We start from the raw sequence: 21,965 nt of genomic DNA on the forward strand, positions 1-21,965 counted from the left end.
TGAATCAACTCACCCGATGTCAACTGCGAATTTCTCCTCACCGCGATTCTGCCCACAGAAATGAAACTTAGACGAATGCTAGTCATGATCTTGCGTTTTCAAATTCTACGTGCACGATTCACATCAGCCCGCGTTAAACAAGCCAAAACGAAACACGAATGTAATGGAAATGCTACAAGTTTGCCGTAATCCGTGGTTACAATTTTTTATTGTATTTGTTTGTCAGTGAGAGGCTATTCTGTCATGACGCAACACTTTTAGTCAACATCAACACCGACACTAGTTAAATAAAACACAACTAAAATGCAAACACTTTTGCTGTACTTTCCTATTTTTTGCGTAAGTTTTGAAAATAAAATAAAATAAAAATTCAATTTTATTTTTTTGCTAGATGAGCGGCCATACTGATATTCACAGCTGATTTTGATGTGTGAAATTTTTCTTCAACCAGTACCTACCACGTTGTTTCGGTAGTGCGATTAATATGCCATCTAGTAGTTATATTGGAACTAAATTACTGTTTTACCACGCCGGGTGCGTTTTTATTTAGAAACATTCTATAACATTATAATTAAAACTGAAAAAACTTTTTACTTTGTATAGTTTTATAATTTTATTACTCATGATGGAACTAATTAATTATTTTTCTTTTTTTTTGTAATAAGTGGATTGAAAAAAAATATTACTTTTTTTAAAGATGTGTAAAATAAAAGATATCCCAAAGAAACTGTGATAGAAACAACGATGAACTCTTTGGATGAACTAAAACTAAAACTTAAAATTATTTTATCATTGTATTTTCCATTTAAGTTATACTGTTTTGTTCAAAACTATTTTGATGAGAGTTGAAGATGTTTATAACAATAAAAAGACCTATCTATATTTGCATTATTTCATTATACAGCTTGCACCATGCTCCATGATTTAAATTATCGCCCTAATTTGTTTGAAGTACATAATTCCATATATTTAGGTATCTAGTGATTAGTTATAAAAAATACCTATGACCTTAGACATTTTTAAATACGAGTTTAATTCGGTCCATTATTTTAATGTGCATTACCTTCAATTTGAAGCTTAAAATTATTGCTTGGTATTAAATTTTATTTCAAACCTTTAAAAGCAAAATACCTATGTTCCCTGATAGGTTCCATTCTGTATTTTTTACCAAATCTATTGGAACGAGAAACGCACCAGCAGGTTGCGATAAGTTCAGTGTTGAAAAAAAAATATTCATAGAGGCAATAACCTCAATAATGTGTAAATAAAGTGGTATACACTATACATAATAATTGGTTGAAAAATATTTACGGTTATTTTAAGTAATTTGGATTTTGATTATTTCATTAACATTTTTTTCTATGTTTGTACCTTCATCCATACTTATATTAATTTTTTAACACAATTTGAATTAACTTTGATTATTTCGAAAAAATTACAATGAAACGAAAGCTTTAAAGTTTTTTCCAACAATTAATATTAATAATTACTAACGATAAATCGATTGCACACATCAATTTACGCGCATTACTTTTAAGAGTGCTCGATTGTGCGAAGCCACGCGAAGCGTTGCTGTAGTTAGATCATTCAACGTTAAGCATTATGCCGCATAATGCGCTCTAGTGCTGTAATTGGAAAACACGGTTATAGTAAACTGTGATTTTTTATCTGTGAAAAAGAGGAGGTTATCTCATGCAGTCTGTGCAATCAGTTGTCCAAAATGGCCGAGACAGAAACTGATAATAACAGTATTGTTAGGCCTGAACGAAATAATAAGAATTTAACGCCAAGCAATGGCCCCCGTCGCGTTACTATTTACAAAACAGAGACAGGTTTTGGTTTTAATGTCCGCGGTCAAGTGTCTGAGGGTGGGCAGTTGAGGTCGATCAATGGTGAACTTTATGCTCCTTTGCAGCACGTCAGCGCTGTTCTCGAGCAGGGAGCAGCGGAACAAGCTGGGATAAGGAAAGGAGACAGGATACTAGAAGTGTAAGTACCTTCCGATAAGATTTTCAATCGTTTTAGTCAGTATGGTAATTTTTTTAGAGTTTACCACTTGTTTGCTTTGCTGTCGCCCTGCCGGGCGTAGCATGATACAGAATACAATAATATTATTATTATAAAACTCGAATGCTGTCTAGACAAGTAATGAATCATAAACCAGTTCTTTTAGGCTGGTTTTGGAAGCATTCATATGTGTGAAACATCTTCTAAAATTAATCCAATTATTATTCTTCAAACTATTTATTTAGAATTATTAATTTAATCGAAAGTTTGTGTGGCTAAACAATATTTGATTGACCACCTCCTGTCTATATTTTTTAAAGAGATAAACAAACCAATTACTGGTTGCTCAGGTTAAAAATTAATGTAATAAAACCAAAAAAATTATTTAGACACTGTATGTTACATAAACTTGTTAATGTTATACAATTCTGTTACATGATTACCGGAATAGATCATATTTTTTGCTTTATTGCAACTGTTTTTTTTTTTCATTGTTATTTATTTTAGACTTATTTATTATTTAATAGCTTACATAATATGTATGGTATGCAATTAATACTTATAAAAAACAATTGTTTAATTTTATGTTTTGAAAACAAAAAATTGTTTTGAAAATTGGACATGACTATAATTATTTACTTACATAAAGTAAAATAGAAAAACTCATAGGTTAATTAATCTTCTAAAATATATTATAAAACGCCCGTGGTACATATTTCGCAATAAAAGGTAGCCTATGTTCTTTCTCAGGGTCTAAAAATTATCTGTGCCAAATTTCATCAAAATCGGTGCAGTAGTTTATGCTAGAAAACCATACATACTGTATACATACAAACCTTTCCTCTTTATAACCCATTGACCACCGTAAGGCCCGATCGGGGCGCGACACAATAGATTTTCTATTGTGTCTGTGATTCCGAGGACTGATGGAATAATATTAGTATAGATTATATTTAATATATAAATATTATTATAAAATACTTATGTTCTTTTAAGAATATCTAGTCATGCCTACTTTTAAAGTACATAATATAAAAATATTACACATCATCATATTACATTGATATCCAACACCTACTCACATTATACCATGACCTAAATGTTGTAATTCTATCTGATTCATTATTTAATTGTGTTTGATATAGATTAAATCTTTTTAAAATAAGTCATTATCAGAGTAGATTAAAATATTTGACTGGTAGAGCACAGAAAATTCATGTACACACCAAGAGTTGAGTAAAAAAATCTTTGTCTCAATCTCAGTTCTATATTTTTTTTTTAAGATGAAGTACACATCTTTAGTGCCTCTCGTCAATTTTCCATGCAGGAATAATGTTATTTCCTACTAGTGAAAGAATTTAACCCATTGACCACCGAGCGCCCCGATCGGGCCACGACACAATAGATTTTCTATTGTGTCTGTGATTCCGGGGCCTGATGGATTAAACAGTCTACGGTTCTGTTTGGGTTTTTCTATTATAGACAAAAAATTGAATGTTGAAAAAACAATTTAAAAACAATATTGCATAATAATTACTAGAACAAAACAAATCAACAATTCCCACAAAGAACGTGAAGCGAGACATATATAGTTGTCTAGTAAATATTTAGAACTTATTGACCTTATGCACTTATATACGCATTAGATATTTAATCTAGCGCTATTAATGATCTAGTAACCTATTTAATTTGTTATCAGTGCTAGAAATTGTAGACTCGTGTTATGGACTGTGCATTTGCAAAACCATGCAAAGAGTTAAAATCAATATGTTACATTGTATGGCTAAATATGGACAGTTGAACATAAGGTAAATGGTAACATAAGTATATTATTTGTTCTGTAATTTCACATGAACATATGAATTGTTTAATAATTATAGAAACACATTGAGTTGTAAATTTACCATAATAACTATATATCGTTGTAAATTTACCATAATATATAGCTTTCCGCCCGCGGCTTCGCCCGCTTTATCTAAAACCTAATAAGTTATATACTAAAACCTTCCTCTTGAATCACTCTATCTATTAAAAAAACCGCATCAAAATCCGTTGCGTAGTTTTGAAGATTTAAGCATACAAAGGGACAGGGACAGAGAAAGCGACTTTGTTTTATACTATGTAGTGATTAATATTATCATTCTGAACATTTTTTATAATAAATGGCTGTTTCTACTGACTTGATGCAATGAAATTGCAATCAATTTAAAGTTCATTATCATTATTATGAGTATGTAGTTACAAAAAAATAACACTTTAAGGTAGAAGAATTATGATTATATTTGATCTCTATGCACCAATTCTGCCTAGACAATAATATCCGTTTTATATTGTTTTGAGTTGACCAGGGATCATAGACTTTTACAGAAAAATCATATTAGAATCTTATAAGAATGTCAATGTTTCTATTACGATTTCATTTACAGAAACATCCCTGATAATTACCAAGTTATTAGACAAATATATTGCAATAGTTTATAATTATTTCGTCATATTAACACATGTTTATCTTATGTCAATTTCGTTGTTCTTAATGATATTTTGTATGAGTGGGTGAACGTAATAAAGTTCACTCATTTGTTGAATTTGTTTTGTTTAAATATTTCATTGATTGTCGAGTCCTGTTGGAACGACCTGTGTGGATATAAAGGAATTTAGTGTGTTGAAAATTTGGCGTGCTTTTTGATTTTAATTAGTTTTTGTAATTTTATATAATGTTGATATTCTCATAGTTATTAGTGTCAGTGATCTGAGTGTGTGTGCATTCTAATCATGTGTTATTATTAATAATTAATAAATTGCGTAGTTTTAAATTGATTGTGTGGTAATGAATCAAGATGTCTCTCCAAAGAGGTGGGAGAGGCGATTTTCGTTACTGTTTCTATTATTGTGATAACACGGGCTTTGAAATATATGATCTGGAAGGGCCGGGGCAAACTGTAGCGTTAGTGAGGTGTGTATATCATACAATAATTTTATTAATAAAAATATATGATTCAAATCACTACATAGTATGCAGCAAAATTGCTTCCCATGTCTGACTGTATGTATGTATGTAGGCTATAAAACTATGCAACGTTTGATGAGGATTTTTATCTATTAAAAATATGTATTTACATAGAATGTATACGGAAGATAATTTGCGTGTGGTTGCATTTTGTTTGTTGATTAAGTAGGCCATTATTATCTTTAACAAACATACACAATAATAAGTAAGAATTGAAGAATAGCAACACAATGGAATATAAATTATTTTCGATCATGATCATAGATACTTACTACTACAGTTTGTCTGGTTATGAATATAGGTACTTATGCTTTGTTTCATAAAAATTCTAAAGTATTTAAATATCATGAAACAGATGTGTGATTGGCTGTAATTACATGGGAATTAACAGATACGACATCTGAATTGTACAGATTTTCTCACAGACAAGCTACTAAATGTAGGAGGCGAGACAATTTTGTGATACAGCGATTTTCTGAGTATTATATAAAGTATAAACTAAGAAAAATTTACGATCATTCATAAACAGTTTTGTTACTGAAAAAAGTAATTACGTGAATGGTATGAATTATGATATCATCTACATAGAGTTAAAATATAAATCCCGTGAACAAAAACAGCATTGTTGCTTGAAAAAAAAAATCTTGTTGAAGTGAAACTTCTTTATCGGGGTTGGAAAAAAATGTAATGTAACATTTTTTCGTTACGCGTGACATTTTTCCGTTACGCGCCATCTTTTTCTTATCCCTACCACGCGTGATTCGACGTATTTCTGTAAAGTTGCATATAGTAAATTATTTATGGAAAAATAAGGTCATAAAGAAGTTTCACTTCTAACGTGTACACTTGTACACGCACACATTTTTTTTTTCTTCAGGATCATTCTATCTACTCCATAGTTTTAAAATTCAGTCTTTAATGGTTTGGAGTTATAAAAGTAACTAGTAGGAATATTATTATAACAATGAATATTTGATTCGGTCTTGAACTGCCTAACTTTTCTCAACATAAATTTTTCTTTCAAATTATTACACCTAAAGTGTATTATTCTTTTATACCAACTAAAATAGTATAAAGCATTAGAATATCGTACACAATAAATGTAATTATGACGCCGTTAGATAAACAGCTATAAATATCCCGCATACAATAGAATTGTGTTATCCATTTATTTAGAACAGGATTACATAAGATAAGCTTAAGGTCGAAGGATGTGATTGTGGCATGTCCGGAATTAGATGTGCTTTATCTTTGTCTATTTTATAAAATATATTATATCTATTTATATGACAGAGGACATATTTTTTGATGAAGAATAATTTTATGAGTAATCTTATACTATGTAATTACAATATTATGTTTACATACAGTATTTTATTTTGGAAGTATATAAAAAGCAATCTTGATTAAAATTTTTATGTTAAGCCTTACAAGTATTAAATTTAAATTTAATATCTTAAGCTTCCTACAAAGTGAATTAGCCCAGTTTTAATATTTTCAATTAATTTTAATATTTTTAATAAATAATGAATTTTTCTTTACAGCAATGGCGTGAATGTAGAAGGTGCAACACACAAACAAGTTGTCGATCTCATCAAGTCCGGTGGTGACTGTTTGACGCTCACTGTCATTTCTGTTACACAAAAGGTATGAAATAATACTCCTTATTGTGAGTGCCACTTAAATTACTGGTATAGTCATTAGAAGAATTGCAAATTTTCAGCTCTCAGTATAGGTATCCAGAATCATATAGTTACGTTAAATAATGCAGTTTGATAATAAATAAATTGTTCTACAAAAAAAAACAAACATTAGTATCGTTATCCAACATTTTTGTGCTCTTGGTCCTTCGAAACCTGAAACATTCATAAGTTCTTGCTTTGCACCATCAGTACACTAAAAGTAAAAAAAAAACGTTGTAACCAATTAGAGGACATCCACTTTAGGTTTTAGAACATACATTTCCAGTCTGAATCATGCTGCTAAGCAGCTAAAATACAAAACCAATACCAGTACGATCACCAGGTCTCAAAATACGATATTGTCATCAGGAGGCCGAGCGTCTAGAGCCATGCGACGACGGCTCAGCGCCGATAGGCGTTATCGGCGGCGCTGCCAACTCACGCGCGACAGTGTACCAACGTTACGACTATACAGACAAGAGATCCTTACCAGTGTCCATACCGGACTACAGGGTGGTAATGGAGCGGAATACGGGCAGGTCGTATGTGGCCTTCAATGTCCATATGGCAGGGAGACATCTCTGTAGTCGCCGGTATAGGGAGTTTGCGGCGCTACATCAAGTATTGAGGAAGGAGTTTCTTGGTAAGGATTAGGGTGATGGTGCTATATATAGAGCAGAAGATCTTATTCCCTGATAGTTGAAAACGTGATTCTGAATCTAGTTACAGTGTGGTTGTTTTTAAGATATACATATTTTTTGTTTATGATGGTTTGTGAGGCAGTATCGTCGTATTAATTGTAATTATAGTGGCCAGAATATATTTTTTCGAACATTTAAAGATTTATCAGTAGGACTTAATCATTTATTTAATTGTTTAAGAAGGTTTCATAAAAAAAATATCGAAGAGATTATTTTATGAGTGCATTTCACATATTTCAGGTTTCAATTTCCCAAAACTGCCCGGGAAATGGCCATTCACACTCAGCGAACAACAGTTAGACGCGAGAAGAAGGGGTTTAGAACAGTATTTAGAAAAGGTATAAAAAAATAATAATATACTATTAATAAATTCCATATGTGGCGAGAAACTTCACCGGTAAAACATTTTATACTGATAAATTGACAAAAATAGATAGCCTAATAAACCTATGGCTATAAAAATGTTGGGCTACTAAATTTTGCCAATGAAATAAAGAACGCAATAAAAAGCCGATATTATTTCCTTAGAGTTCACGACTTTACTTTATAGGCCGATTCGCAATTTCTGCTTATGTTCTGTTTAGCTTACCTGTGAAATTGACTATTTATCTCCTTAATTTATTTATTTGGAACTGGATAATCGATTTTGGACCCCAAAATGTCTTACACTACCACCTTTTAAACTTTCAGGTATGCGCAGTTCGCGTGATAGCAGAATCGGACGCAGTACAAGAATTCCTCACGGATTCGGACGATTCCTCTAACCCCTCACCGGTAGACCTCAAGGTGTTATTACCAGATAAAGCTGTGGTCACAGTGTCCGTGCTAAAGTCGACTAATGCCGACGATGTGTACAGAGCCGTTTGTGAGAAGATTGGTCTGTCCAGTAGTGTGCAGAAGTACTTTTACTTGTTTGAAATCGTGGAATATAATTTTGGTGAGTTTTCTTTTTTATTGGGTTGGGTAAAGTTGGCTAACGTGGATATTTTGTTGAATGCCGTCTGTGAAAGACTCTTGGTTTCTAGTAGTGTGGAGAAGTACTTCTACTTGTTCGAAATCGTGGAATATAATTTTGGTGAGATTTTTTATATCGTATTTTTTTGCATATTTGGTAATATTCATGGATTTAAAATTAATTAAGTGATAAATAACAAGTTCATATTGTTATGGTGTTAATTTAGTGAGCTACATTCAAGGGTTGCATTGTGTGAACTTTGGGAGCCAGAAATATACATCACAGGCTGACCTAAAATACAGCACAGGCTGACCTAAAATTTTGATAAAAAGCTGTTTTTCCAAAAATTGGCTTTATCTAGGTTATTATTTTATAGCTATGCAACTTATGTGCCACAAAATCAGCAGAAACTGTAAAATGACATTTAGGATGATCTTTAGTAAGTTATTTATTTATTTATAATTTACTAGCAAACCGGGCGAACTCCGTTTCGCCACCAGAGATACCTTTTCTTTGCGATAAACCTCACGGAGCCCGAGACCTTTCCAACGAATGCAAAACCGTGGAAATCGGTTCGTGCGTTCTGGAGTTATAGCGTCAGGAAGGAAAACCCGACTTATTTTTATATAGTAGATTTATTTATAAGTAAGATTAACTTTAAGGGACTTGGTTGATCCACAATTAAATTGTCTATAACATATGCAATTCCAGAACGCAAACTACAACCGAACGAGTGCCCCCACTCGCTGTACATACAGAACTACTCGACCGCGTCGTCGAGCTGCCTCGCGCTCCGCAAGTGGCTGTTCAACCCGCACACTGAGCTCTCGGTTATAGAGGACGACCCGAAGGCAGCGGAGTTTATATTCTGGCAGGTAATGTTTAATATTCATATAATGATAATAATATTGGGAAATGAATTAAAGACAGTTGCGTTTTTTCGTTGTAATAAAAAAACAACATTTAAAGCCTTTAATCCATAAAAAAAGTTGACAATAAGAGAAATCAGAAAATACAGAGAATACAGAGCCTCAATGTCACTTTTAAATGTCAAACACACACGTCATAACACACAACAGATAATAAATAGCACAGAAAAAACAAATGTATTCTTTACATTCATAGGAATTAATATGGAAATAGATACTGGGGTAAAAATGAGAAATTTTTTTTTTCGGGTAGTTCTATTTTTTTCAAGTTGTGCTGTAGTCCCCACCCCAATTTATTTGGATGTATTTACTTCATTATCTTTGTGTTGGTAAATTTTTAATTCCAAACGCATTTGGCTAATAATTTTTTATTTATTTTATTAAATAATGATAACATGTAGTATTTGGATGCTTCACCGTTGCCTCCTACTTAAGCGACATGCACACTCTCGCTCAGTATAAAATGTCGTGTACACACTCGCTGAGCATAAAGCTAGGTGTACACTCTCGCCAAGGGGCTCGTGTTGCAGGCGGTGGAGGACGTGAACCGCGGCGTGTGCTCGGCGGGCGCGCGGCTGTACCAGCTGAAGGCGCTGCAGGACGTGCGCCGCGCGCGCGACTACCTCGCCCTCGCGCGCTCGCTGCCCGGCTACGGGCACGTCGCCTTCCCGCCCGCGCACGCGGCGCGCCAGCTGTCGCTGGGTATAGATAAACAATTAAAAAAATTAAAACATTTTTTGACTCATGCGGCGTTACCTCGCTCTGAGGCGTTCCATGTGGCTTGAAGTGCAAGCGAGAGCGCGGAACGAGCGACAAAGAAGCATTAAAGCTTTACAGACAACCAATTTTTTTAATGCATTGTTTTCCTCCTATTTAGTATGTATACAATTTTTCTATGAGTACGATTTTGAAAAGAGGAGGGATTGATATTTTTTTAACGCGTGAACCCCCATATATCAAGCCCACTGAATTATTAGACTTACTAGCTTCGTGTCCATTCCAGGCTGGTCGGGGCTGCAGCTGGGCCCGCTGGAGGACGGCAGCGGCGGCGAGGAGGCGGTCCCGTGGCGCGAGGTGGTGTCGTGGCGCGCGGACGACGAGGCGGCGGCCGTGGCGCTGCTGTACCGCCGCGCGGGGCGGGACCGGCCGAGGGCGCTGCTGCTGCACACTCCTTATGTAATTATATTAAAGCATCTGTTATAGCTCCCTGACCTGATAAAATACCTGTTACAGCTTCCTGACCTGTTTAACCACCTGTTATAGCTCCCTGACCTGTTAAAGCACCTGTAAAAGCTCCCTGACCTGATAAAATACCTGTCACAGCTCCCTGACCTGCGAAAGCACCTGTTAAAGCTCCCTGACCTGTTAAAGCACCTGTAAAAGCTCCCTGACCTGTTAAAGCACCTGTTATATCTCCCTGACCTGTTAAAGCACCTGTAAAAGCTCCCTGACCTGATAAAATACCTGTTAAAGCTCCCTGACCTGTTAAAGCACCTGTAAAAGCTCCCTGACCTGTTAAAGCACCTGTTATATCTCCCTGACCTGTTAAAGCACCTGTAAAAGCTCCCTGACCTGATAAAATACCTGTTACAGCTCCCTGACCTGCGAAAGCACCTGTAAAAGCTCCCTGACCTGTTAAAGCACCTGTAAAAGCTCCCTGACCTGTTAAACTTCATGTAACAGCTTCCTTACCTGATAAAATACCTGTAACAGCTTCCTGACCTGTTTAACCACCTGTAAAAGCTCCCTGATCTCTTAAAGCACCTGTAAAAGCTCCCTGACCTGTTAAAGCACCTGTAACAGCTTCCAAACCTGATAAAATACCTGTTACAGCTCCCTGACCTGCGAAAGCGCCTGTAAAAGCTCCCTGACCTGTTAAAGCACCTGTAAAAGCTCCCTGACCTGTTAAAGCACCTGTAACAGCTTCCTAACCTGATAAAATACCTGTTACAGCTCCCTGACCTGCAGAAGCACCTGTAAAAGCTCCCTGACTTGTTACAGCACCTGTAAAAGCTCCCTGACCTGTTAAAGCACCTGTTATAGCTCCCTGACCTGATAAAATACCTGTAAAAGCTCCCTGACCTGTTACAGCACCTGTAAAAGCTCCCTGACCTGTTAAAGCACCTGTAAAAGCTCCCTGACCTGTTAAAGTACCTGTAACAGCTTCCTAACCTGATAAAATACCTGTTACAGCTCCCTGACCTGTTTAACCACCTGTAAAAGCTCCCTGATCTGTTAAAGCACCTGTAAAAGCTCCCTGACCTGTTAAAGCACCTGTTATAGCTCCCTGACCTGTTAAAGCACCTGGTATAGCTCCCTGACCTGTTAAAGCACCTGTAAAAGCTCCCTGACCTGTTAAAGTACCTGTAACAGCTTCCTTACCTGTTAAAGCACCTGTAACAGCTTCCTAATCTGATAAAATACCTGTTACAGCTCCCTGACCTGCGAAAGAACCTGTAAAAGCTCCCTGACCTGTTACAGCACCTGTAAAAGCTCCCTGACCTGTTAAAGCACCTGTAAAAGCTCCCTGACCTGTTAAAGTACCTGTAACAGCTTCCTAACCTGATAAAATACCTGTTACGGCTTCCTGACCTGTTTAACCACCTGTAAAAGCTCCCTGATCTGTTAAAGCACCTGTAAAAGCTCCCTGACCTGATAAAATACCTGTTACAGCTCCCTGACCTGCGAAAGAACCTGTAAAAGCTTCTTGACCTGTAACAGCACCTGTAAAAGCTCCCTGACCTGTTAAAGCACCTGTAAAAGCTCCCTGACCTGTTAAAGTACCTGTAACAGCTTCTTAACCTGATAAAATACCTGTTACAGTTTCCTGACCTGTTTAACCACCTGTAAAAGCTCCCTGACCTGTTCAAGCACCTGTTATAGCTCTCTGACCTGCGAAAGCACCTGTAAAAGCTCCCTGACCTGTTAAAGTACCTGTAACAGCTTCCTTACCTGTTAAAGCAACTGTAACAGCTTCCTAACCTGATAAAATACCTGTTACAGCTCCCTGACCTGCAGAAGCACCTGTAAAAGCTCCCTGACCTGTTAAAGCACCTGTTATAGCTCTCTGACCTGTTAAAGCACCTGTAAAAGCTCCCTGACCTGATAAAATACCTGTTACAGCTCCCTGACCTGCGAAAGCACCTGCAAAAGCTCCCTGACCTGTTACAGCACCTGTAACAGCTTCCTTACCTGTTAAAGCACCTGTAACAGCTTCCTAACCTGATAAAATACCTGTTACAGCTCCCTGACCTGCAGAAGCACCTGTAAAAGCTCCCTGACCTGTTACAGCACCTGTAAATCTCCCTGACCTGTTAAAGCACCTGTAACAGCTTCCTAACCTGATAAAGTACCTGTTACAGCTCCCTGACCTGCAGAAGCACCTGTTACAGCTCCCTGACCTGCAGAAGCACCTGTAAAAGCTCCCTGACCTGTTAAAGCACCTGTTATAGCTCTCTGACCTGTTAAAGCACCTGTAAAAGCTCCCTGACCTGTTAAAGCACGTGTAAAAGCTCCCTGACCTGTTAAAGTACCTGTAACAGCTTCCTTACCTGTTAAAGCACCTGTAACAGCTTCCTAACCTGATAAAATACCTGTTACAGCTCCCTGACCTGTTACAGCACCTGTAAAAGCTCCCTGACCTGTTAAAATACCTGTAACAGCTTCCTAACCTGATAAAATACCTGTTACAGCTTCCTGACCTGTTGAACCACCTGTAAAAGCTCCCTGATCTGTTAAAGCACCTGTAAAAGCTCCCTGACCTGTTAAAGCACCTGTTATAGCTCTCTGACCTGTTAAAGCACCTGTAAAAGCTCCCTGACCTGATAAAATTCCTGTTACAGCTCCCTAACCTGCGAAAGCACCTGTAAAAGCTCCCTGACCTGTTACAGCACCTGTAACAGCTTCCTTACCTGTTAAAGCACCTGTAACAGCTTCCTAACCTGATAAAATACCTGTTACAGCTCCCTGACCTGTTACAGCACCTGTAAAAGCTCCCTGACCTGTTAAAGCACCTGTAACAGCTTCCTTACTTGTTAAAGCACCTGTAACAGCTTCCTAACCTGATAAAATACCTGTTACAGCTTCCTGACCTGTTTTACCACCTGTAAAAGCTCCCTGATCTGTTAAAGCACCTGTTTCAGCTCCCTGACCTACTAAAGCACCTGTAAAAGCTCCCTGACCTACTAAAGCACCTGTAAAAGCTCCCTGACCTGTTAAAGTACCTGTAACAGCTTTCTAACCTGATAAAATACCTGTTACAGCTTCCTGACCTGTTTAACCACCTGTAAAGGCTCTCTGATCTGTTAAAGCACTTGTAAAAGCTCCCTGACCTGTTAAAGTACCTGTAACAGCTTCCTTACCTGTTAAAGCACCTGTAACAGCTTCCTAACCTGATAAAATACCTGTTACAGCTTCCTGACCTGTTTAACCACCTGTAAAAGCTCCCTGATCTGTTAAAGCACCTGTTTCAGCTCCCTGACCTACTAAAGCACCTGTAAAAGCTCCCTGACCTGTTAAAGCACCTGTAAAAGCTCCCTGACCTGTTAAAGTACCTGTAACAGCTTTCTAACCTGATAAAATACCTGTTACAGCTTCCTGACCTGTTTAACCACCTGTAAAAGCTCCCTGACCTACTCAAGCACCTGTAAAAGCTCCCTGACCTGTTAAAGTACCTGTAACAGCTTTCTAACCTGATAAAATACCTGTTACAGCTTCCTGACCTGTTAAAGCACCTTCAAAAGCTACCTTACCTGGGAAAGCACCTGTAAAAGCTCCCTGACCTGTTAAAGCACCTGTAACAGCTTCCTTACCTGTTAAAGCACCTGTTACAGCTTCCTAACCTGATAAAATACCTGTTACAGTTCCCTGACCTGCGAAAGAACCTGTAAAAGCTCCCTGACCTGTTACAGCACCTTTAAAAGCTCCCTGACTTGTTACAGCACCTGTAAAAGCTCCCTGACCTGTTAAAGCACCTGTAACAGCTTCCTTACTTGTTAAAGCACCTGTAACAGCTTCCTAACCTGATAAAATACCTGTTACAGCTCCCTGACCTGTTTAACCACCTGTAAAAGCTCCCTGACCTGTTAAAGCACCTGTAAAAGCTCCCTGACCTGATAAAATACCTGTTACAGCTCCCTGACCTGCGAAAGCACCTGTTCAAGCTCCCTGACCTGTTAAAGCATCTGTCAAAGCTCCCTGACCTGTTAAAGTACCTGTAACAGCTTCCTTACTTGTTAAAGCACCTGTAACAGCTTCCTAACCTGATAAAATACCTGTTACAGCTCCCTGACCTGAGAAAGCACCTGTAAAAGCTCCCTGACCTGTTACAGCACCTGTAAAAGCTCCCTTACCTGTTAAAGCACCTGTTACAGCTTCCTAACCTGTTAAAGTACCTGTAAGAGCTTCCGAACCTGATAAAATACCTGTTACAGCTTCCTGACCTGTTTAACCACCTGTAAAAGCTCCCTGACCTGTTAAAGCACCTGTAAAAGCTCCCTGACCTGATAAAATACCTGTTACAGCTCCCTGACCTGCGAAAGCACCTGTTCAAGCTCCCTGACCTGTTAAAGCATCTGTCAAAGCTCCCTGACCTGTTAAAGAACCTGTAAAAGCTCCCTGACCTGCGAAAGCACCTGTAAAAGCTTCCTAACCTGGTAAAGTACTTGTAACAGCTTCCTTACCTGATAAAATACCTGTTACAGCTTCCTGACCTGTTTAACCACCTGTAAAAGCTCCCTGACCTGTTAAAGCAACTGTAAAAGCTCCCTGACCTGATTAAATACCTGTTTAAGCTCCCTGACCTGCGAAAGCACCTGTAAAAGCTCCCTGACCTGTTACAGCACCTGTAAAAGCTCCCTGACCTGTTAAAGCACCTGTTACAGCTTCCTAACCTGTTAAAGTACTTGTAACAGCTTCCTAACCTGATAAAATACCTGTTACAGCTTCCTGACGTGTTAAACCACCTGTAAAAGCTCCCTGACCTGTTAAAGCACCTGTAAAAGCTCCCTGTCCTGATAAAATACCTGTTACAGCTCCCTGACCTGCGAAAGCACCTGTTAAAGCTCCCTGACCTGTTAAAGCATCTATAAAAGCTCCCTGACCTGGTAAAGTACCTGTAACAGCTTCCTAACCTGATTAATACCTGTTACAGCTCCCTCACCTGCGAAAGCACCTGTAAAAGCTCGCTGACCTGATAAAGCATCTGTAAAAGCTCCCTGACCTGTTAAAGTACCTGTTACAGCTTCCTAACCTGATAAAATACCTGTTACAACTCCCTGACCTGCGACAGCACCTGTAAAAGCTCCCTGGCCTGTTAAAGTACCTGTAACAGCTTCCTAACCTGATAAAATACTTGTTACAGCTTCCTGACCTGTTAAACCACCTGTAAAAGCTCCCTGACCTGTTAAAGCACCTGTAAAAGCTCCCCGACCTGATAAAATACCTGTTACAGCTCCCTGACCTGCGAAAGCACCTGTCAAAGCTCCCTTACCTGTTAAAGTACCTGTTACAGCTTCCTAACCTGATAAAATACCTGTTACAACTCCCTGACCTGCGAAAGCACCTGTAAAAGCTCCCTGACCTGTTAAAGTACCTGTAACAGCTTCCTAACCTGATAAAATACTTGTTACAGCTTCCTGACCTGTTAAACCACCTGTAAAAGCTCCCTGACCTGTTAAAGCACCTGTAACAGCTTCCTTACCTGATAAAATACCTGTTACAGCTCCCTGACCTGTTAAAGCACCTGTAAAAGCTCTTTGACCTGATAAAATTCCTGTTACAGCTCCCTGACCTGCGAAAGCACCTGTAAAAGCTCCCTGACCTGTTACAGCACCTGTAACAGCTTCCTTACCTGTTAAAGCACCTGTAACAGCTTCCTAACCTGATAAAATACCTGTTACAGCTCCCTGACCTGCAGAAGCACCTGTAAAAGCTCCCTGACCTGTTACAGCACCTGTAAAAGCTCCCTGGCCTGTTAAAGCACCTGTTATAGCTCCCTGACCTGATAAAATACCTGTAAAAGCTCCCTGACCTGTTAAAGTACCTGTAACAGCTTCCTTACTTGTTAAAGCACCTGTAACAGCTTCCTAACCTGATAAAATACCTGTTACAGCTCCCTGACCTGTTAAAGTACCTGTAACAGCTTCCTTACCTGTTAAAGCACCTGTTATTGCTCCCTGACCTGTTAAAGCACCTGTAAAAGCTCCCTGACCTGATAAAATACCTGTTACAGCTCCCTGACCTGCGAAAGAACCTGTAAAAGCTCCCTGACCTGTTAAAGCACCTGTAAAAGCTCCCTGACCTGTTAAAGTACCTGTAACAGCTTCTTAACCTGATAAAATACCTGTTACAGTTTCCTGACCTGTTTAACCACCTGTAAAAGCTCCCTGACCTGTTCAAGCACCTGTTATAGCTCTCTGACCTGCGAAAGCACCTGTAAAAGCTCCCTGACCTGTTAAAGTACCTGTTACAGCTTCCTTACCTGTTAAAGCAACTGTAACAGCTTCCTAACCTGATAAAATACCTGTTACAGCTCCCTGACCTGTTTAACCACCTGTAAAAGCTCCCTGACCTGTTCAAGCACCTGTTATAGCTCTCTGACCTGCGAAAGCACCTGTAAAAGCTCCCTGACCTGTTAAAGCACCTGTTATAGCTCTCTGACCTGTTAAAGCACCTGTAAAAGCTCCCTGACCTGATAAAATACCTGTTACAGCTCCCTGACCTGCGAAAGCACCTGTCAAAGCTCCCTTACCTGTTAAAGCACCTGTAACAGCTTCCTAACCTGATAAAATACCTGTTACAGCTCCCTGACCTGCGAAAGCACCTGTAAAAGCTCCCTGACCTGTTACAGCACCTGTAAAAGCTCCCTGACCTGTTAAAGTACCTGTAACAGCTTCCTTACCTGATAAAATACCTGTTACAGCTTCCTGACCTGTTGAACAACCTGTTAAAGCTCCCTGATCTGTTAAAGCACCTGTAAAAGCTCCCTGACCTGTTAAAGCACCTGTTATAGCTCCCTGACCTGTTAAAGCACCTGTAAAAGCTCCCTGACCTGATAAAATACCTGTTACAGCTCCCTGACCTGCGAAAGCACCTGTAAAAGCTCCCTGACCTGTTACAGCACCTGTAAAAGCTCTCTGACCTGTTACAGCACCTGTAAAAGCTCCCTGACCTGTTAAAGTACCTGTAACAGCTTCTTAACCTAATAAAATACCTGTTACAGCTCCCTGACCTGCGAAAGCACCTGTAAAAGCTCCCTGACCTGTTACAGCACCTGTAAAAGCTCCCTGACCTGTTACAGCACCTGTAAAAGCTCCCTGACCTGTTAAAGTACCTGTAACAGCTTCCTAACCTGATAAAATACCTGTTACAGCTTCCTGACCTGTTGAACCACCTGTTAAAGCTCCCTGACCTGTTAAAGCACCTGTTATAGCTCCCTGACCTGTTAAAGCACCTGTAAAAGCTCCCTGACCTGATAAAATACCCGTTACAGCTCCCTGACCTGCGAAAGCACCTGTAAAAGCTCCCTGACCTGTTACAGCACCTGTAAAAGCTCCCTGACCTGTTAAAGTACCTGTAACAGCTTCCTAACCTGATAAAATACCTGTTACAGCTCCCTGACCTGCGAAAGCACCTTTAAAAGCTCCCTGACCTGTTACAGCACCTGTCAACGCTCCCTGACCTGTTAAAGCATCTGTAAAAGCTCCCTGACCTGATAAAATACCTGTTACTGCTCCCTGACCTGCGAAAGCACCTGCTTAAGCTCGCTTACCTGTTAAAGCACCTGTAAAAGCTCCCTGACCTGTTTAAGTACCTGTAACAGCTTCCTAACCTGATAAAATACCTGTTACAGCTCCCTGACCTGCGAAAGCACCTGTAAAAGCTCCCTGACCTGTTAAAGCACCTGTAAAAGCTCCCTGACCTGTTAAAGTACTTGTAACAGCTTCCTTACCTGTTAAAGCACCTGTAACAGCTTCCTAACCTGATAAAATACCGGTTACAGCTTCCTGACCTGTTAAAGCACCTTCAAAAGCTACCTTACCTGGGAAAGCACCTGTAAAAGCTCCCTGACCTGTTAAAGCACCTGTAACAGCTTCCTTACCTGTTAAAGCACCTGTTACAGCTTCCTAACCTGATAAAATACCTGTTACAGTTCCCTGACCTGCGAAAGAACCTGTAAAAGCTCCCTGACCAGTTAAAGCACCTGTAACAGCTTCCTTACTTGTTAAAGCACCTGTAACAGCTTCCTAACCTGATAAAATACCTGTTACAGCTCCCTGACCTGTTTAACCACCTGTAAAAGCTCCTAGAACTGTTAAAGCACCTGTAAAAGCTCCCTGACCTGTTAAAGTACCTGTAAAAGCTCCCTGACCTGATAAAATACCTGTAAAAGCTCCCTGACCTGTTAAAGTACCTGTAACAGCTTCCTTACTTGTTAAAGCACCTGTAACAGCTTCCTTACCTGATAAAATACCTGTTACAGCTCCCTGACCTGAGAAAGCACCTGTAAAAGCTCCCTTACCTGTTAAAGCACCTGTTACAGCTTCCTAACCTGTTAAAGTACCTGTAAGAGCTTCCGAACCTGGTAAAATACCTGTTACAGCTTCCTGACCTGTTTAACCACCTGTAAAAGCTCCCTGACCTGTTAAAGCACCTGTAAAAGCTCCCTGACCTGATAAAATACCTGTTACAGCTCCCTGACCTGCGAAAGCACCTGTTCAAGCTCCCTGACCTGTTAAAGCATCTGTCAAAGCTCCCTGACCTGTTAAAGAACCTGTAAAAGCTCCCTGACCTGCGAAAGCACCTGTAAAAGCTTCCTAACCTGGTAAAGTACTTGTAACAGCTTCCTTACCTGATAAAATACCTGTTACAGCTTCCTGACCTGTTTAACCACCTGTAAAAGCTCCCTGACCTGTTAAAGCAACTGTAAAAGCTCCCTGACCTGATAAAATACCTGTTAAAGCTCCCTGACCTGCGAAAGCACCTGTAAAAGCTCCCTGACCTGTTACAGCACCTGTTAAAGCTCCCTGACCTGTTAAAGCACCTGTTACAGCTTCCTAACCTGTTAAAGTACTTGTAACAGCTTCCTAACCTGATAAAATACCTGTTACAGCTTCCTGACGTGTTAAACCACCTGTAAAAGCTCCCTGACCTGTTAAAGCACCTGTAAAAGCTCCCTGTCCTGATAAAATACCTGTTACAGCTCCCTGACCTGCGAAAGCACCTGTTAAAGCTCCCTGACCTGTTAAAGCATCTGTAAAAGCTCCCTGACCTGGTAAAGTACCTGTAACAGCTTCCTAACCTGATTAATACCTGTTACAGCTCCCTGACCTGCGAAAGCACCTGTAAAAGCTCGCTGACCTGATAAAGCACCTGTAAAAGCTCCCTGACCTGTTAAAGTACCTGTTACAGCTTCCTAACCTGATAAAATACCTGTTACAGCTCCCTGACCTGCGAAAGCACCTGTAAAAGCTCCCTGACCTGTTAAAGTACCTGTAACAGCTTCCTAACCTGATAAAATACTTGTTACAGCTTCCTGACCTGTTAAACCACCTGTAAAAGCTCCCTGACCTGTTAAAGCACCTGTAAAAGCTCCCCGACCTGATAAAATACCTGTTACAGCTCCCTGACCTGCGAAAGCACCTGTCAAAGCTCCCTTACCTGTTAAAGCACCTGTAACAGCTTCCTAACCTGATAAAATACCTGTTACAGCTCCCTGACCTGCGAAAGCACCTGTAAAAGCTCCCTGACCTGTTACAGCACCTGTTACAGCTCCCTGACCTGCGAAAGCACCTGTAAAAGCTCCCTGACCTGTTACAGCACCTGTAAAAGCTCCCTGACCTGTTACAGCACCTGTAAAAGCTCCCTGACCTGTTAAAGTACCTGTAACAGCTGCCTAACCTGATAAAATACCTGTTACAGCTTCCTGACCTGTTGAACCACCTGTAAAAGCTCCCTGACCTGATAAAATACCTGTTACAGCTCCCTGACCTGCGAAAGCACCTGTAAAAGCTCCCTGACCTGTTACAGCACCTGTAAAAGCTCCCTGACCTGTTAAAGTACCTGTAACAGCTTCCTAACCTGATAAAATACCTGTTACAGCTCCCTGACCTGCGAAAGCACCTGCTTAAGCTCGCTTACCTGTTAAAGCACCTGTAAAAGCTCCCTGACCTGTTTAAGTACCTGTAACAGCTTCCTAACCTGATAAAATACCTGTTACAGCTCCCTGACCTGCGAAAGCACCTGTAAAAGCTCCCTGACCTGTTAAAGCACCTGTAAAAGCTCCCTGACCTGTTAAAGTACTTGTTACAGCTTCCTTACCTGTTTAAGCACCTGTAACAGCTTCCTAACCTGATAAAATACCGGTTACAGCTTCCTGACCTGTTAAAGCACCTTCAAAAGCTACCTTACCTGGGAAAGCACCTGTAAAAGCTCCCTGACCTGTTAAAGCACCTGTAACAGCTTCCTTACCTGTTAAAGCACCTGTTACAGCTTCCTAACCTGATAAAATACCTGTTACAGTTCCCTGACCTGCGAAAGAACCTGTAAAAGCTCCCTGACCTGTTACAGCACCTGTAAAAGCTCCCTGACTTGTTACAGCACCTGTAACAGCTTCCTTACTTGTTAAAGCACCTGTAACAGCTTCCTAACCTGATAAAATACCTGTTACAGCTCCCTGACCTGTTTAACCACCTGTAAAAGCTCCTAGAACTGTTAAAGCACCTGTAAAAGCTCCCTGACCTGTTAAAGTACCTGTAAAAGCTCCCTGACCTGATAAAATACCTGTAAAAGCTCCCTGACCTGTTAAAGTACCTGTAACAGCTTCCTTACTTGTTAAAGCACCTGTAACAGCTTCCTTACCTGATAAAATACCTGTTACAGCTCCCTGACCTGAGTAAGCACCTGTAAAAGCTCCCTGACCTGTTACAGCACCTGTAAAAGCACCCTTACCTGTTAAAGCACCTGTTACAGCTTCCTAACCTGTTAAAGTACCTGTAAGAGCTTCCGAACCTGGTAAAATACCTGTTACAGCTTCCTGACCTGTTTAACCACCTGTAAAAGCTCCCTGACCTGTTAAAGCACCTGTAAAAGCTCCCTGACCTGATAAAATACCTGTTACAGCTCCCTGACCTGCGAAAGCACCTGTTCAAGCTCCCTGACCTGTTAAAGCATCTGTCAAAGCTCCCTGACCTGTTAAAGAACCTGTAAAAGCTCCCTGACCTGCGAAAGCACCTGTAAAAGCTTCCTAACCTGGTAAAGTACTTGTAACAGCTTCCTTACCTGATAAAATACCTGTTACAGCTTCCTGACCTGTTTAACCACCTGTAAAAGCTCCCTGACCTGTTAAAGCAACTGTAAAAGCTCCCTGACCTGATAAAATACCTGTTAAAGCTCCCTGACCTGCGAAAGCACCTGTAAAAGCTCCCTGACCTGTTACAGCACCTGTTATAGCTCCCTGACCTGTTAAAGCACCTGTAAAAGCTCCCTGACCTGATAAAATACCTGTTACAGCTCCCTGACCTGCGAAAGCACCTGTAAAAGCTCCCTGACCTGATAAAATACCTGTTACAGCTCCCTGACCTGCGAAAGTACCTGTTAAAGCTCCCTGACCTGTTAAAGCATCTGTAAAAGCTCCCTGACCTGGTAAAGTACCTGTAACAGCTTCCTAACTTGATAAAATACCTG

General features: G+C 39.7%; 2 protein-coding genes across 5 annotated transcripts in view; one reads left to right on the forward strand and one right to left on the reverse strand.

Moving 5' to 3' along the window:
- Positions 1-483, reverse strand: part of ClpX (Caseinolytic protease chaperone subunit) — a 36,573-nt gene extending 36,090 nt beyond the window's left edge. For 2 of the 3 annotated variants that reach the window (XM_090113393.1, XM_090113395.1), the window contains exon 1: positions 14-483. In XM_090113393.1, the coding sequence (XP_089969519.1) occupies positions 14-86 (73 nt within the window). In that variant the 5' untranslated portion in view covers positions 87-483. The remainder of the gene's footprint in view (positions 1-13) is intronic. The other variant, XM_090113394.1, reaches the window with a different exon arrangement.
- A 1,190-nt stretch (positions 484-1,673) lies between these two features.
- Positions 1,674-21,965, forward strand: part of Snx27 (sorting nexin 27) — a 28,595-nt gene continuing 8,303 nt past the window's right edge. Inside the window, exons 1-8 of one of the 2 annotated variants that reach the window (XM_090113225.1) lie at positions 1,674-1,989; positions 6,559-6,661; positions 7,066-7,339; positions 7,638-7,735; positions 8,088-8,334; positions 9,064-9,227; positions 9,812-9,983; positions 10,285-10,457. In XM_090113225.1, the coding sequence (XP_089969351.1) occupies positions 1,721-1,989; positions 6,559-6,661; positions 7,066-7,339; positions 7,638-7,735; positions 8,088-8,334; positions 9,064-9,227; positions 9,812-9,983; positions 10,285-10,457 (1,500 nt within the window). In that variant the 5' untranslated portion in view covers positions 1,674-1,720. Of the gene's footprint in view, positions 1,990-4,609; positions 4,961-6,558; positions 6,662-7,065; positions 7,340-7,637; positions 7,736-8,087; positions 8,335-9,063; positions 9,228-9,811; positions 9,984-10,284; positions 10,458-21,965 lie in introns of those variants that run through there. The other variant, XM_090113227.1, reaches the window with a different exon arrangement.

This window comes from Colias eurytheme, chromosome 19 (assembly GCF_061535395.1).
Source record: "Colias eurytheme isolate Ceu_HAF_F1 chromosome 19, ilColEury1 Martin Lab GWU primary, whole genome shotgun sequence".
Lineage (NCBI taxonomy): Eukaryota > Metazoa > Arthropoda > Insecta > Lepidoptera > Pieridae > Colias > Colias eurytheme.